At 42.5% G+C, this 15,693-nt stretch overlaps 1 protein-coding gene across 1 annotated transcript; it reads left to right on the forward strand.

Annotated features, from left to right (window-relative positions):
* Positions 1–5,413: 5,413 nt before the first annotated feature.
* On the forward strand, positions 5,414–6,190 carry LOC122525758. The gene has a single exon (XM_043648684.1). It carries the CDS (start codon positions 5,414–5,416, stop codon positions 6,188–6,190), a length of 777 nt encoding a protein of 258 aa, XP_043504619.1.
* The last annotated feature ends 9,503 nt before the right edge of the window (positions 6,191–15,693 follow it).

Genomic DNA, 15,693 nt, shown 5'->3' on the forward strand with positions numbered 1-15,693 from the left:
TCGTTTTATTTAGCGTGTCGCAAGACTTCGTTTAGGATGTGCACGTTATTATAATACCCATTCTCGGCAGTGAACCCTTTCTGCCGGGGTGTTTTTACAACTTTAGCCCTTATTTTCTGGTCGATTATTCCCCAGTATAATTGACTTAGAATAGAGCTTATTGTGATGGGACGATAGTTCTTAGCATCTTGTGGGTCCCTCCCATCATTCCTAATTAAAGTGGTTCTATTCTCCCTCCACGGGGTGGGAAGTCTACCATTGATAAGCACAATGTTGTAGAACTTCCGGAGAATTTTGATTGTATCCCCGTGGAGGAGCTGACCCTTTCTGAAATTATCCGGGCCAGCTGCTGATTCCAGCTTTATTCGGGCGAGCCTTTTCCTTACCTCCACTTTTGTTATAGGGGTAAGGACTTTCTTGATATTTATTGCCTGCTTGGGCATAAACATCGCTCGAGACGTGAAATTCATGGGAATTCCGAGAACTTTGTCTTTCTGGGTGACCCAGAAAGGAATATCACTAAGAACTGAGTCGAAGAAAACGAGTATCTAACCGAAATACTACTGGACAACGCTGTCCATGGCCTTTACGCCGACGAATGGTACCAGGCAATCGACTCCGAAATCAGGTCCATCTTAAAGAACGACACCTGGATTATCACCGAGAGACCCAAGGAACAAAAGGTCATTAGTTGTCTAATAGTGCTGCGGAACAAATACGGGCACGCCGGAGAGTTGATTCGAAGAAAGGCTCGACTGGTTGCGAAAGGATTCGCTCAACGATTTGGGATTGATCATTGGGAGACCTTCGCGCCCGTGGCGCGACTCGGCTCAGTTAGAACTATGATTGCCCTCGCAGTAGAGAACGGGATGACCGTGCATCAGTTTGACATCGCAACGGCGTACCTGAACAGGGTGCTCGAGGAGAAGGTCTACATGGAGGTTCTGGAGCACACGACCGAGGCCCCCAAAAGAATCATCCTTGAGGAACCCGGAAACAGCGACATCAGAAGAAAAACCTCAAAAATGCTGAGTTCCTTGAACGAAGGAAACAAGGTTTGCTTATTGAAAAAGGCACTGTACGGCTTACGTCAGGCAGGATGCTGCTGGTACAAGAAACTCGAAAAAGAACTGTCTAAGTATGTGGCAAGGAAATCTTCAGCGGACCCCTGCGTGTACTTCAAGGGCAGTGGAAAGGATTTGTTCCTAATTTGTGTGTACGTGGACGACATTCTTGTCGCTTCGCGGAATAACAAAGAAATCTCCGATTTCGGTTAACACCTCTCGAAAACTTTCGAAGTCTCGGATCTTGGAGCAGTCAAATATTGTCTTGGGATGGAATTTAACCGAAGCAGAAACGAAATCACAGTTCGTCAGACGGGATAAATCAAAGACGTTCTTGAACGATTTGGAATACTAGAATCAAAAAGCGTATCGACACCACTGGATCCCGGAACGAAGCCTCAACGGATTGAAGGCGAACCAAGTCCCGAAGAGAAGAAACTTCCGTATCGCGAACTTATCGGATCGCTCATGTTCCTGGCCGTATGCATTCGCCCAGACATCGCCTACGCGGTTAGCTATCTCAGTCAATACAACGACTGTTATAGAGCTGAACACTGGACGGCTGCAAAAGAGTTCTTAGATACCTCCAGGGGACAGGCGACGTTGGACTGAAGTTTCACCGCACGGGAAAAACACTGGAAGGTTTCGTCGATGCTGATTGGGGGAATTGCCCAATCGATAGGAAGTCATGCACAGGCTTCGCATTTCTTCTCGGAGGCTGTTCCAACACGTTGGAGGTCAGGAAGCAGAAGACAGTAGCTCTGTCTTCAACAGAGGCCGAGTATATGGCTCTGTCCGATGCGGCTAGAGAGGCTGTGTATCTGAAACGCCTTCTTGCCGATCTCGGTTTCGGAGAAGAAAAAGTCGAAATTTACTGCGACAATAATGGCGCACGAAAACTTGCAGAAAATCCGGTATTTCACAACCGAAGTAAACATATTGACGTTCGTTATCACTATGTACGAGAGTTCTTGATAGTGGAAAAATTGGAATAAAGTACGTATCCACAGAGAACATGGCTGCCGATTTTTGACCAAGGGCGTGCAAAGACAGAAGCATTTGAAGTGTCTAGATCTCCTAGGCGTTGCGAAGATGAGATTCCGATCGGAAAGCTTCCTGAATCGAGGGGGAGTATTAGCGAACGCAGTTAAGGTTCGTAACTCGTGCCGCGTGACAATTCAAGGCATTCTTCGATAAGCTCTTATCGTTCCTCGCGTGCACGTGTCACGCGTCCTATTCTTTGCCGTTGTTTCACACGACGCACATCATTTCATCTAATACTCTATTTTTGTGATATTAATAAATCATATAATTATTAAATAGTAATCTACGTGGTAATCTACTTTTTGCATCCTCCCTGCGATACCTATTCAATATTTTCCTTTCTTTAATGCCTGCTCACCTTGTGCGGTTTCAGCTGCTGTGGCCTCATTTCTGATAGCCGTATGCCGGTATCGTTGGTGTTGGGACAGTCCGGATTTTGTTTTAAAATTCTCCCCACATTCGGAGCACATATGCCTGTTATTATTCAGGGGTGTCGGCCCAGTGCACTTGGGCATATGGCACTGCGCTGGATGCTCCTTGTATATTTCTTAACGCACCTAGAGCACTTATATACGAGACAAACTTTGTGCTCGTTCAGGTGCGATATTAAATTATCCGACGACAGTGCCATGTAGTTGCCCTTCCCAGTGTGGAGACATGTATTGCATAACACTTTCTGGAAGGGCAACTATACTACGTACTGCTCTGGTACGCGGCCGTGGTCATTATTAGTGGCCCCCATATTCTGTCCCGAGCGAGTGGGGCCTTGTTCGCTCTCGTCCGAGGCTTCATTTTCCGAGTTTTTATCTTGTTTATTTCCTTATTTTAAGCCCTGAAGAAGTTGCTAGTCCCTTCAGAGCCGAGCCTCTTTATTCATACCCTACGGATTCGAAGCTAACCGTAGGGCCGCTGCCCCATTTTAGCCTTCTATAGAGGAAGTTTCCAGCGGTGCCACGTTGGGGCAATGTGTACAACTTGAACGTGAGAGGCTATAAGTGACGCATCATGTCCAGTAACTATGGTCTCTTAAGGCTAGATGGTAGTCCTACCATTTCATCAAACGATGATCAATGAATTACCCTGCACGGCATGGTTTCCAGGCTATTATAGACACCTCCCTGTCTTTGACCTTACGGGACTCTGACGCCTGGTCATCGTAATGCCATTTATTCACCAACAGGTCCCCCGTTGCAAAGCGATCTCTCGTTAATTTTACTTAATTGGCGTAGGTACCTAGTTGTCTTCATTGCGGATCTTGTCAAGATGTTCAGACAGATTCCAGTTGTTCAGGAGCATCAGGACTACCAACGAATTATCTGGTCACCCGACGCTTCATCGAAGCCGGTGGAATTCCGACTCAATACGGTCACTTATGGCATAGCTTGCGCTCCCTACCTACCATCCGCACCCTCTCGCAGCTAGTTCAGGATGAAGGTACGCGGTTCCCGCTCGGAGCCCGTTGTTTGCAGACAGAGACATATGTCGACGATATCTTCGCGGGAGCGGACGACATATTGACGGCGGTTAGAAAGAGGGTAGAAATTGTAGAGCTCTTAGTTTTTAATGGGATCCAGCTTGATAAGTGGGCCGCGAATTATCCAGAAGTACTTCCAGATGCAGTAAGACAGGTCGCGGAGAAATCGATCGAAATGATCAGACGGTTAAAACACTAGGCGTACGCAGGGTTCCGGAACAGAAGGAATTTAGGTTCGATTCGGCTAGCCTGGATGACATGGCTGCCGCCCATACTAAAAGATCGGTTTTATCAAATATCTCGCGTTTATTCGACCCCTTAGGATGGCTTTCACCGATTACCGTTGGTGCCAAGATATTGATGCAGGACATGTGGCTGTTGAAATGTGATTGGGACGCGCCGTTACCGTCGGAAATCCGTGAACGTTGGTATAGGTATTGTCAAGGGCTAGTTACATTGCCGTGTTTATCAGTAGGGAGGTGGCTAGGAAATAGCTCGGAATCATCTTGTCAGATACACGGTTTTGCGGATGCCTCTTCGGGTGCGTACGCCGCAGCGGTATATTTGCGTATTGACGAGGGTCATGGGAAGTTTCGCATGTCGTTATTAGCTTCTAAATCAAAGGTAGCTCCTGTTAAGACTGTGAGTATTCCTAATTTAGAACTTTGCGGAGCAGCTCTTCTTGTTAAGCTTTTTCTTCATCTAACTAGTTTGAACTTTCTACAGAAATGTCCAATTTTTGCCTGATCAGATAGTCAGATCGTGCTTACTTGGCTTCCTAAACATCCGTGCCATTGGAAAACCTTTGTCGCCAATCGTGTTTCGCTCATTCAAACTCAACTGCTTTCAGCTACCTGGTCCCATGTTCCGACTAAGGAAAATCCTGCCGATTTGGCATCGCGAGGAGTTCCACCGGAAGAGTTAGCTATGAGCGCTCTATGGTGGCAGGGTCCGGCATGGCTTTCCATGCCCTCCGTCCAGTGGCCACATTCGAGCGAAGCTGTTCGAATGAACCATGTTCGTTATAGCCCAAATGAGCCCGAAATCCTGACCGATTCTCCTCCCTAACTAAACTTCTAAGATTTGTTGCGTACTGCAGGCGCCCAATTCTTCGGGTACGAAATCGTCAACTAATAGATACAAGTTCTTCACCACATTTTATTACCAGTGTTGAGATATATGACGCTCGAGTGATGGTCATTTCGTCTAGTTCAGGCAACAGCGTTCGCGACGGAGATAGGAATCCTGACGGCGGGCAAGAGATTGCCGAAAGGCAATCGCCTTTCTAAGTTAAATCACTTCATGAATGAGGATGACGGTCTCTTACGAGTAGGAGGTCGTTTGGCTAGTTCTTACTTATCTTTCGAGCGGAAGCATCCCCCAATTTTGCCCCAGAATTCATACCTTAGTCAATTGTTTGTGCGGCATGCAAACCACCAGTGTCTCCATGGAGATCCAACCCTGACCTCGAGTTATCTGATGTCCCAAGTTTGAATATTAGGCAGAAATCGGCTAGTTAAATTCGGCTATTCGAGCTTAGGCCTCATTAGCTCATTAGCTTAGGGTGAGCTACTATTGATCGAGTGGTAGGAAGTAGGGCTTTCGCAATATCTTTCGAGCGGAAGCATCCCCCAATTTTTGCCCCAGAATTCATACCTTAGTCAATTGTTTGTGCGGCATGCAAACCACCAGTGTCTCCATGGAGTCCAACCCTGAACTCGAGTTATCTGATGTCCAAGTTTGAATATTAGGCAGAAATCGGCTAGTTAAATCGGCTATTCGAGCTTGTATACCTTGTCAACGAGCTAGGCCTCAATTAGCTCATTAGCTTATGGGTGAGCTACTATTGGATCGAGTGGTAGGAAGTAGGGCTTTCGCGAATTCCGGTCTCGATAATGCAGGTCCGGTACAGGTGCGTATGTCAAAGGGTCGCGGAAATCGTTCCAGTAAGGGTTACATTGCACTGTTCGTCTGTTTTGCTACTCGAGCTATTCACCTCGAGCTTGTTAGCGACTTAACCTCTGATTCCTTCATAGCTGCGTATCGTTTATTTGTAGGTAGTCGAGGTATTTGTCAGAATCTTTATAGCGACAATGCTACTAATTTCCAGGGGGCTGATAAAGAGCTTAGGATTATGTTCGTCCGTGCTTCGGAGTTTTATCAGAAAGTGGCATCTCTTCTTGCCAACGGCGGAACGAACTGGAAGTTCATTCCACCCAGTGCTCCACATTATGGTTGGTTGTTGGAAGCCGGAGTCAAATCAGTGAAGCACCATTTAAAGAGAGTCATAAGGGAGCATACGCTCACCTTTGAGGAGTTATCCACAATCCTCGTGGAAATCGAAGCTTGCCTCAATTCTCGTCCTCTAGGGCCGCTGAGTTTGGATACCGACCTTCTGCGGGCGCTCACTCTTTCACATTTTCTCAATGAGGGAGTTTCTACTTTGATTCAGGACGCCGATTTACCAAAATTACCGAGAACCGGTGAGGTAGGTTTCAACTTCTTCAGCGCATTCGAAATAATTTCTGGAAACGTTGGTCAATCGAGTATTTGGCGCACTTGCAGTGTCGAGAAAAATAGAGGGATCCTTGCGAAAACTTCAGAGTAGGTCAGCTTGTGTTAGTACGTGACGACCGATAACCCCCCTCAAAATTGCCCTTAGGTAGAGTCACAGAGGTGCACCTGGCCCCGATGGCTTGGTTCGAGTGGTAACCGTAAAGACCGCTACTTCTTCACGCCAGCGACACATTGCGCGGCTCTGCCCCCTGAGATTAGCAGCTACACCCACTTAAGATACTCAATTTATAACAGCTAATTTTGGTTTGTCAGTTTGACGAAGGCGGGAGGGATGTTCGGTGAAATTAGGGTACTTGACCGTTTTGTATTGTGCGCGGAATAGGTTAGGTAGCGACGGCGTTGTGACATTAGATTGGTCCGTATTAGGACCCTAGATAGGACTGGTCACGATTGCCTTAGTTGAGTCCTGAGGGCGCGTGGGGGCATTAGAGATACATGTAGGACCGCCTTTAGCCTGCAAAATACATGTGCGTGCGTCTTGAGGTATGTGGGAGGCGAGATGCGTGCGTGGAGCCTGGGTCTCAAGGGCGCACGCGGCAGACCAGATCTGGATAGCGAGAAAAAATGTTCGTTCTGGTAAAGGAAAGGACGCCATATTGGCCTTATTGAAGTGAGAGCTGTTTCTTTTTTGTAGTGTGCTTCCAACTACCGATGGGTGAGTTTGAAGGGGTTGTGCATGGACACAACCGCGCTCTTTACTAAGTTTAAGGGGTTGCGCATGGACACATCCGCGCTTTTTACTACTTACCTTACACTGGGACCTTACACTGGGACCCCCACAGATCTTAACGAGCTTTGGTATATTAGTAGTTTACTTTTAGGGTGTTATCGTGGTAAAGGGTTTTTCAAAATGTGCAGCCATTTTAGAGAAAAAGGTTTAAAATTTTGATTTTTGTTGTATATATGTTTATATTATCTTAATTCCGACTGTGCATCAGGTGGCGCGCTAGCGTCAGTAGTAGCGTTCTCGCTTCTCGCGGCGTTAGTCAGTGTTCGATCCTTCGTGGGGATAGTGTTTTTTAATAATTTTTTTCTATCCGTTTTCTAATTTTTTTTTCATATTTTATAACTTTTAAATATATACAGGAAAGGGAAAATTATTTATTACAAAAAAATTAGAAATAATAAATTTTTGAACATCTTGCGCAAATAATAAAGGAAAATTGATTACTTGAATTACAGTTAACATTTTATTTTTTAACAGGTATATAAAAATAGATAAATCTTCAATATACTAACAAATGACATTCGTATATATTCTAATCATTAACAATTTTATGTAGATATAATATTAGGTTCACGCCTTATTAAAACCAAATAAAGAGAAATATTTTTAAACGTTCATCAGGTTTGTTTTCCAACAGATCTTTTAAAAAATCGTTGTTTATGTAACCTTTTTATGTCATCTTTCATTTATTGCGCGAGATGTGAAAAAATTTATTGTTTTGAATGCTTTTACGATAACTATCACTCTGGAACCTGCGTCTAATAAATAATAATAGATGTAAAATAAATGTTAAAACTCATAGATATGTAGATTTTTAATGGGAAAAACAGTTTTATTACAATTTCTAATCGTTATTACAAAACGCAGATCCTCTCTCTTACAACGCTCAACACTCACTACTCTTTGTCGCCCGTGCATTCATTCGTCGCATTCACACCGTCCTTTATTTCGTCCGTTGTATCAGGTTACTTAAAATCTAACCGATATTAGATATATAGCGTCTTTGTCGGCAGACCCAAAAGATAAGACGGCGACGCTTACCGTCTCCTACACACGGCCATTCTGCAGCGGTATCTGTCCTCAAATACCGTTTCGTTTCACATTCATTCATTCGCATCAATTCCATTTACTCATATCCATTTACACGTCTGCCACAATAATCACTAATCGTCACTCGACTCACTATCACTCAATCCGACGTTTATACTTTCGACCCACGGTTTCATGTGATCCGCCGATGTAGAAGTTTGTAAAGGGCCCTCCGATTCGCCTACCTTACGCACCACATATCGATCATTACGCAAGGCTTTTATTATCTGATACGGACCCAAGTATTTCGATGCCAGCTTCAAGCCTGGTGCCAATTGCGTTCGCTTGATTGCCACCAAGTCATCCTCGTTATATCGTTTTGCTTCCTTACGTCGTTTGTTATATGTTTTCATATTTTCCCGCTGCACTTTCTGCAACTGGTCTCGAACAGCATCTCTGAGTTCATCGCGATCTTTTTGAAACTCCCGTAGCCACTCGGTCTCTATAATTTCTCGAATTTGTGGATCATTTCTTACTCTCATATGCACTCCAAAAAGGACGTTGAAAGCGGACGTCCCTGTGCTGCGATTTGGAACGGCATTTAAGCACTGTTGTGCCCTTCCCAAATATTTGTACCAGTCTTGGGGTTTTGGCGCCGCTAACTTGGTAAGAACATGAATAAGGGTTCTGTTTATCCTTTCAACTTGCCCATTTCCCCTAGGCACACCGGTTGTAATTTTTACGTGCTCAATACCTTCCTCTTTACAATACTCCTCAAACTCACGCGCAGTAAAGACGGTGCCGCGGTCCGATATGATCCTTCTCGGGTTTCCGAATATCGCCGCCTGCTTTCGAAGCCTATCTAGAGTTTCGGCTGTATTTGTTGACCGAACCGCGTACAACCACACAAACTTAGAAAAAGCATCTACTACCACTAAGATATGTCTATAATTTTTCTTCGTCGAATTTAGCGGTCCCAGATGATCTATGTGATATACGTCCAGCGGTATGCTGCCCTTTTCAATAGGATTAAGGAATCCTTCCTGTTTACCCTGTTTTCGTTCCGCTAAAATACAACTTACACAAGTACGTACAACCTTTTCAATTTTTGAGCGCATATTCTGGAACCAATAATTCCGTTTCACTAACGTTTCCGTTTTTGCCGCTGAGAAATGCCCATTTTCGTGAACACGCCTAATTATTTCGGTGATCATTGATTTCGGTACAATTAATCGCATTTCCCCTTCGTCTTGTTTAAACAATAGGCCATACCTAATCTTATAATCATTAAGCTCATCTCGCTGCGCCAATTCGAAGAACTTCCTAAGTTCGTTATCGCTACGCTGCGCCCTACCAATCCTCACATTCACACTCTCATCGCTTTATCTATTACCATGCTGGTCGGCAATGGATTCCGACTCAACGCATCGACATGCAACATACTTTTACCTGGTCTATGCTCTATCTCATTCGTATCATATACACAGTCTATCTTTAAGATTTCGACTACTTCCTCGCTGTTCTCCCCGCCTCCCGACGGTTTGCTAATTGCAATTTTTCCCTCTCTAATATTAATATCCACCGTATCCAAGAAATCAGTTCCTATCAAAACAGCATGCTGCATCAATGTATCGGGTACCACGGAAATTTCAATGGTATATTGATTACCATCAATCTCAACACCCGCAAAGAATTCCCCTAACGTTTTATTGTCCTCCGAGCCTATTCCACGAAATCTGATCTCATTCGGTTTTAATCTAGGCGATCCTATTTGTATGTATTGTGCGGCTCGCATTAGAGATATTCGCTTCCGGTATCGATTAGCGCGTCGATTTTCTGACCATTTATTACTACTTCTTTGTAATACTTACCACGCACCGATCGCGAGATATTACATGAATCTTTGTTAGTAATACGGTTTCTAGGGCAATTAACCGCGATATGACCAAATTCTCTACATTCGAAGCACTTCGTACCTCTACTCTTATATGGGCATTCCTCGCTAAAATGACTCATCGCACCGCAATTTTTGCACCTCAAACGGTTATCTGATACGTTATTTATCTTTCTTCTAACGCTAGCGTCTATGTTGCTTCGACGTGTCGTCGAGTTATCCATCTTCGCCTGTTGCGGGCGTCCTTGTAGCGATATATGCTCGAACGCGCTCAGAAGGGATTCCTTCCTTTTATGACCATGCACCCTTGCTTGATCTCGTAGCGATTGATCTGGTATCCCAGCGATGACGAATTCGATCATTTCTTCCTCGTCGATCTCTATCCGGTTCGCTAATATGATCTTCTCATGGAAGTAATCGCTAAAAGACTCGTCACGCTTCCAAACACGTTCCTGGAACCTCGTTCGCAAGGTCATCTTGCTGATTCGCTGATGGAAATTTTTCGCAACTCAACTAAAAGTTCATCCACTGTGAGATGCAGGTATTCTCTCCGCGATCTAAACCACTCTAACGCTCGCCCCTTTAAACGCTGTACGATCATCACTTTCGCCTGGTCTTCGGTCAAATGATACATGTCACGCAGGTAGTTTACGTGGTCTTCCCATATTGTAAACTCATCTGCCTCCCCTTCAAAGTATCCAATCAATTCAGTAACAGCTTTTAAAGATAATTTATTTATCTCCGTTTGCGCAGGTGGCCGGTTCGCCTCTTCCAACCCGTACGACTGACCAATAGCAGGACTTTGTGTCCTTCGCAGGATCTCTATTTCCTTCCGCGCTAGTTCTACTTCTCGTTCCGCTATCTCTTTCTCTTTTCGAAAGATTTCCATCTCTCGTCTTAAAAGCGCAAGCTCATCTATACTCTCACTCACCGCGGCTACGGTTGTGTTCCGCGTTTCTTCGACATCCCTCCTCGCAATACTGTCTCCTATTACCCAATTTCCCGATGGATCAGCTTCCATAAGGCGGGCTATCAACTCGCTTTTAACACCTGTCGTGGCAAGTCCCAAAGTTGCCAACTTCTCCTTCAATTCCGATACCAAAAATTCCGAAGGCGCTTTACGTACGTCGCTCATGATTTTTTCTTCTTCTATACTGTTTCGCACACACGACTCTCTGTCACGCTGTTCAACGCTAATTCTTCACTATCACAAAGGTTCACACAAATTCACTATCGCAAAAGTTCACATCAATTCACTATCGCAAAACTTCACACAATTTCGCTATCGCAGTATTCGCTGTTGTTTTTCCGCAATCCTACTCTTCGCACGCTGTAGCTCTTCAATCCCGGAGGGGCCCCCAATTTTGTAGGATTTTTAATGGGAAAAACAGTTTTATTACAATTTCTAATCGTTATTACAAAACGCAGATCCTCTCTCTTACAACGCTCAACACTCACTACTCTTTGTCGCCCGTGCATTCATTCGTCGCATTCACACCGTCCTTTATTTCGTCCGTTGTTCAGGTTACTTAAAATCTAACCGATATTAGATATATAGCGTCTTGTGTCGGCAGACCCAAAAGATAAGACGGCGACGCTTACCGTCTCCTACAGATATAAAAAAATTATACATGAAATTGTTAATGATTAGAATATATACGATTGTTATTTGTTAGTATATTGAAGATTTATCTATTTTTATATACCTGTTAAAAAATAAAATGTTAACTATGATTCAAATAATCAATTTTCCTTTATTATTTGAGCAAGATGTTCAATTGTTGTCAAAGATGTTCATTATTTCTAATTTTTTTTTAATAAATAATTTTCTTTTTCCTGAATATATTTAAAAATTAATAAATATGAAAAAAACATTAGAAAACAGATAGAAAAAAATTATTAAAAAACACTAGCCCCACGAATGATCGAACACTGACTAACGGCGCGAGAAGCGAGAACGATACTACTGACGCTATCACGCCACTTGATACACGATCGAAATTAAGATAATATAAACATATATACAACAAAAATCAAAACTTTAAAACCTTTTTTCTCAAAAATGGCTAGGCATTTTGAAAAAACCCTTTACCACGATAACACCCTAAAAGTATACTACTAATATACCAAGCTCGTTAAGATCTGTGGGGGTCCTAGTGTAAGGTCCCCTTGTAAGTAGAAGAGTAACTTCACAACAACTACGGCTAAAATTTCTATTGCCAAGCATCAACAAAGATACCAATACTTGGTCCAAAGAATGCATACCTTGCCAACTATCCAAAGTGCAATGACATACACGCATTCCACCTCAACACATGACATACCGGATGATCGTTTCAAACACATACATTGGGACATCATTGTAGTACCTGAATACAAGGGCTATAAATACTGTTTGACCATCATCGACCGTTTCTCCAGATGGCCCGTTGTTGTTCCATTAAAAGATATTACAGCAACAACCATCATTACCTCTCTCTTCGATCACTGGATCGCACATTATGGCACGTTAAAAACAAAAACAAATGATCAACGTTCATAATTCGAGTCATCCTTGTTTCAGGCCTTTACCAGATTAGAATAGACAACGTACAACACCATACCACCCACAATCGAATAGTATGATCGAACGATGGCACCGCACTCTTAAATCTGCATTAATGTGTTCATCAAAACCTTGGACAAAAATATATTCTACTGTATTACTTGGACTTCGCACCAGATTCCCAATTATGTGGCGAGTGCAGTGGCTTCCGTCACATATTAAAGAGAGCGTCCGAGTCGTACGCTCTAAAAAGATGACGATGTTTCGTCCCGGGAGCACGGCTAGGACTCATCAGTAAGGCTGTTCGGTGTGCTCCTTTTTTTTTTTTTTTTTAAAGAAGTTTATTTGCTTAGATGAAATACATTTTCTTGTTAATACATTTTAGGCTGCATAACTTAACTTAAAAAAAAGCCTTAAGAATCTTAGATATAACTTATATCAGTAGTTTAGACCGCAAGTCTCCTTGATTGGAGCAGCTGGGGTCTATCCGTTTTTCCTAAATAAATAATTAGTGTTTATTTGTTCTCTAGTCACTTGAAAGTAAATATTGTTGCTTATAAATAATCTAATTTCTTTTATAATAAGACTCAAGTGGAAAGTCATCATCCAAAACCACTTATATAACTCGTTTCATGTTTTTGTACTTACAAACTAAATAAATAATATACAAACTAAAACTAAATTATGTACAAATATTTACAGTTCTTAATCTAAAAATTACACTGCACTATTCTGGGTGCAGCCTTCTTCTTAGCTCTTTACGATGCTTTGATTCATTGGTGAGCCACCAATATTTTTCGTTCAGCCTGTGATCGTCCATTTTATCTCTCGTCGGGAGAGCTTTTGAATAGGTAAAGTTAAACCATTTGAGTATTGGGTCATCTGCAGCATATTCAATCCTTTTATGTGCTTTGTGTCTTTTCCAATGGTAAATGGTTGGCACATTATGTTCGTCTTGGATGAGTCCTGCGTCGTCGAGCGGTAAAAATGCCTGGGGCGGGAGCGCACCAGTGTCGTTTCTCTTGGCCAGGTCGTCAGATGTAAACTTGGCCAGCTCCCTGACTGCAGGGTTATCGATTAGAGGTAATTTACTGAAGTAATCTCTAATTAGTCTGATGATATGTGAGTCGATTCTTGGAATGTCAGCAATGTTATATAACTCGGCATTGCTGACGAATTTTTTGTACCTAGAAGCTGCTGATCTGTAGGTACCTATGCATGCCCTGAGACATTTCCTCTCGAAGACCCTGTAGTTTTCCATAACAGCTGCGCTGGTATTCCACCAGATTGGCGTTGCATATATTAATATTGGCCTGACGAGTAGTAAGTAGCAAATAATTTTTGCTCTTCTACTTAGATTTTTGTTATAAAAAATTCTGTTGTTGGCCTTGAAGGCGGCCTTGGCTTTGGTGAGTTGGATGTCTGGATGATTCCTGATTCTCAGTAGCTGATCTATATGGACTCCGAGATACTTGACTATTTTTTTGTGTGGTATTTCTATTGGTTCGCCTGTGTTTGGTGATGGAGTGACTATTTTAAATTCGTCGATTTGTAAAAGTGCTTTTTTGCTGAGATGATTGGACTCTCTTCTAAAAACGGCCGTTTCACATTTTTCTGGATTCAAACGTAGGTTCCATGTTTTATAATAATTGTTAATTTTATTGACCAGTGTTTCGAGGTCTTCTTGAAGTTTTGCTGGGTTTTTACCAACTGTTCCTGCGATTATATCATCAGCATATGCGACTGCAAACAGATTTTCAGACTCGTTCAGGCCAAATGATTGAAGCAGAGCCATTGTGTAGATGTTGAAAAGTAGTGGGGAATTAACAGTTCCCTGTTGAAGCCCTTCCAAAACTTTGTAGCTCTTTTTTGATGTGTTTACGCCGTCCCATACACTGAAAGTCCTTCCCAGGATCATATCCAGTATGAGTAGCGTGAGCCAATCAGGAAAACCAAGTTTAATTAATTTTAATGTTAAGTCATTGATCCAAACTGAGTCGAAGGCTTTCTCAAGGTCAATCAGCGCAACTGCAACGCGTTGATTACTATGGAGGTGATTCAAAATTGTGTCCACAATTTTGTGAATTGCATGCGTAGTGCTATGTTTGGCTCTAAAGCCAAATTGAAGATCATGCATTATTTTCTCCTCAGTGCAGACTCGGACCATGTGATTGTTGATAGTCATTTCGTACACTTTACCAATGTTAGAGGTAAGGCTGATTGGCCTGTAACTCGTAGCTTTACTGGGATCTTTACCTTTTTTCAATATTGGAAGAACTTTGGCTGCTTTCCATACGTCTGGGAAGTATGCATGGTTGATAGCATTGTTGAAAATAATTACTAGATCAGTAATTAATCTTAGAGGTAGGTGTTTTAGGACTATTGACGGTATCTCATCTGGTCCGCTGGACGTTTTATTTGGGAGCTTCCTTAGGATTTTTGTTAGCTGTGTGATGTTTATAAATGGCTGTTCCTTCTTATATTCTTCTAGAGCGTCTTTTTTAGTGTTGTTAAGTACATTTGGAATTATAAAGCCCGAATGTGTTGGGTTGGTGGCACTATTTTCACTTGAGAAGTTAGTAATTGTAATACTTATATCTCTTCTTGTTTTAAGTAGATCTTTGGCTGCTGACGCTTTGCTGTCCACCATTTCTTTTAGCCTGGTACCAGTATTCAAATACCTTGGAGCATTTATCGATTGATAAAAGTCTCCAATGATATTCAGTTTATCAGTTGGATCCGTGATTATTAGTTCGTTGTCCACAGGTGTAGCTTTCGAGAAGTCAATCGATCCATTGAGACATGCAGGGTCATCGTTGTTGATTTTTTGGTCAGCTATTGAGATTGGATTTTTCTTCCTCAGCAGTTTATTTATTTTTGGGAAGAATGCTGCCGGGTCTTTGTGATTGATTTGCTTGATCTGGCCTCTCCAGTATTCTTCAACTGCTTTGTTGAACTCTCTTCTGAGCTCAGCTTTAATGAGATTAATGGTGTTCTTTAGTTTTGTTATTGCTACTTGCTTGTGTGGGTTTAGATACTTTGATAGCATGTGCAGTAGTTTGATAGACTCTGTTTTATTTTTTTGCAGTTTTTTTATTCTGGAGTTGAGGTATTTCAGGATTCCCTCATCTCTTTTAATTACAGGAGCAGTTTTTGATATAGTGGTAGTTATGGCTGACGTTATTTTTTGTATACCTTCGTCAATTTCTTGAATTGAAAGGTTTCTATTATCGGGGAGATCTTGTTTGTATTCATTATCTAGAACTTTTCCAAATTTCTTCCATTTAATAGCCCGGAGGTTTCGTCTCGGGCATTGCAATACAGTCTGTTTTTGTAACT

Source organism: Polistes fuscatus, unplaced genomic scaffold (assembly GCF_010416935.1).
Source record: "Polistes fuscatus isolate 324 unplaced genomic scaffold, CU_Pfus_HIC Scaffold9, whole genome shotgun sequence".
Lineage (NCBI taxonomy): Eukaryota > Metazoa > Arthropoda > Insecta > Hymenoptera > Vespidae > Polistes > Polistes fuscatus.

Coding starts and splice junctions, on each gene's coding strand:
- LOC122525758 (XM_043648684.1), top strand. CDS start 5,414: ATGGGTGAGCTACTATTGGATCGAGTGGTAGGAAGTAGGGCTTTCGCG.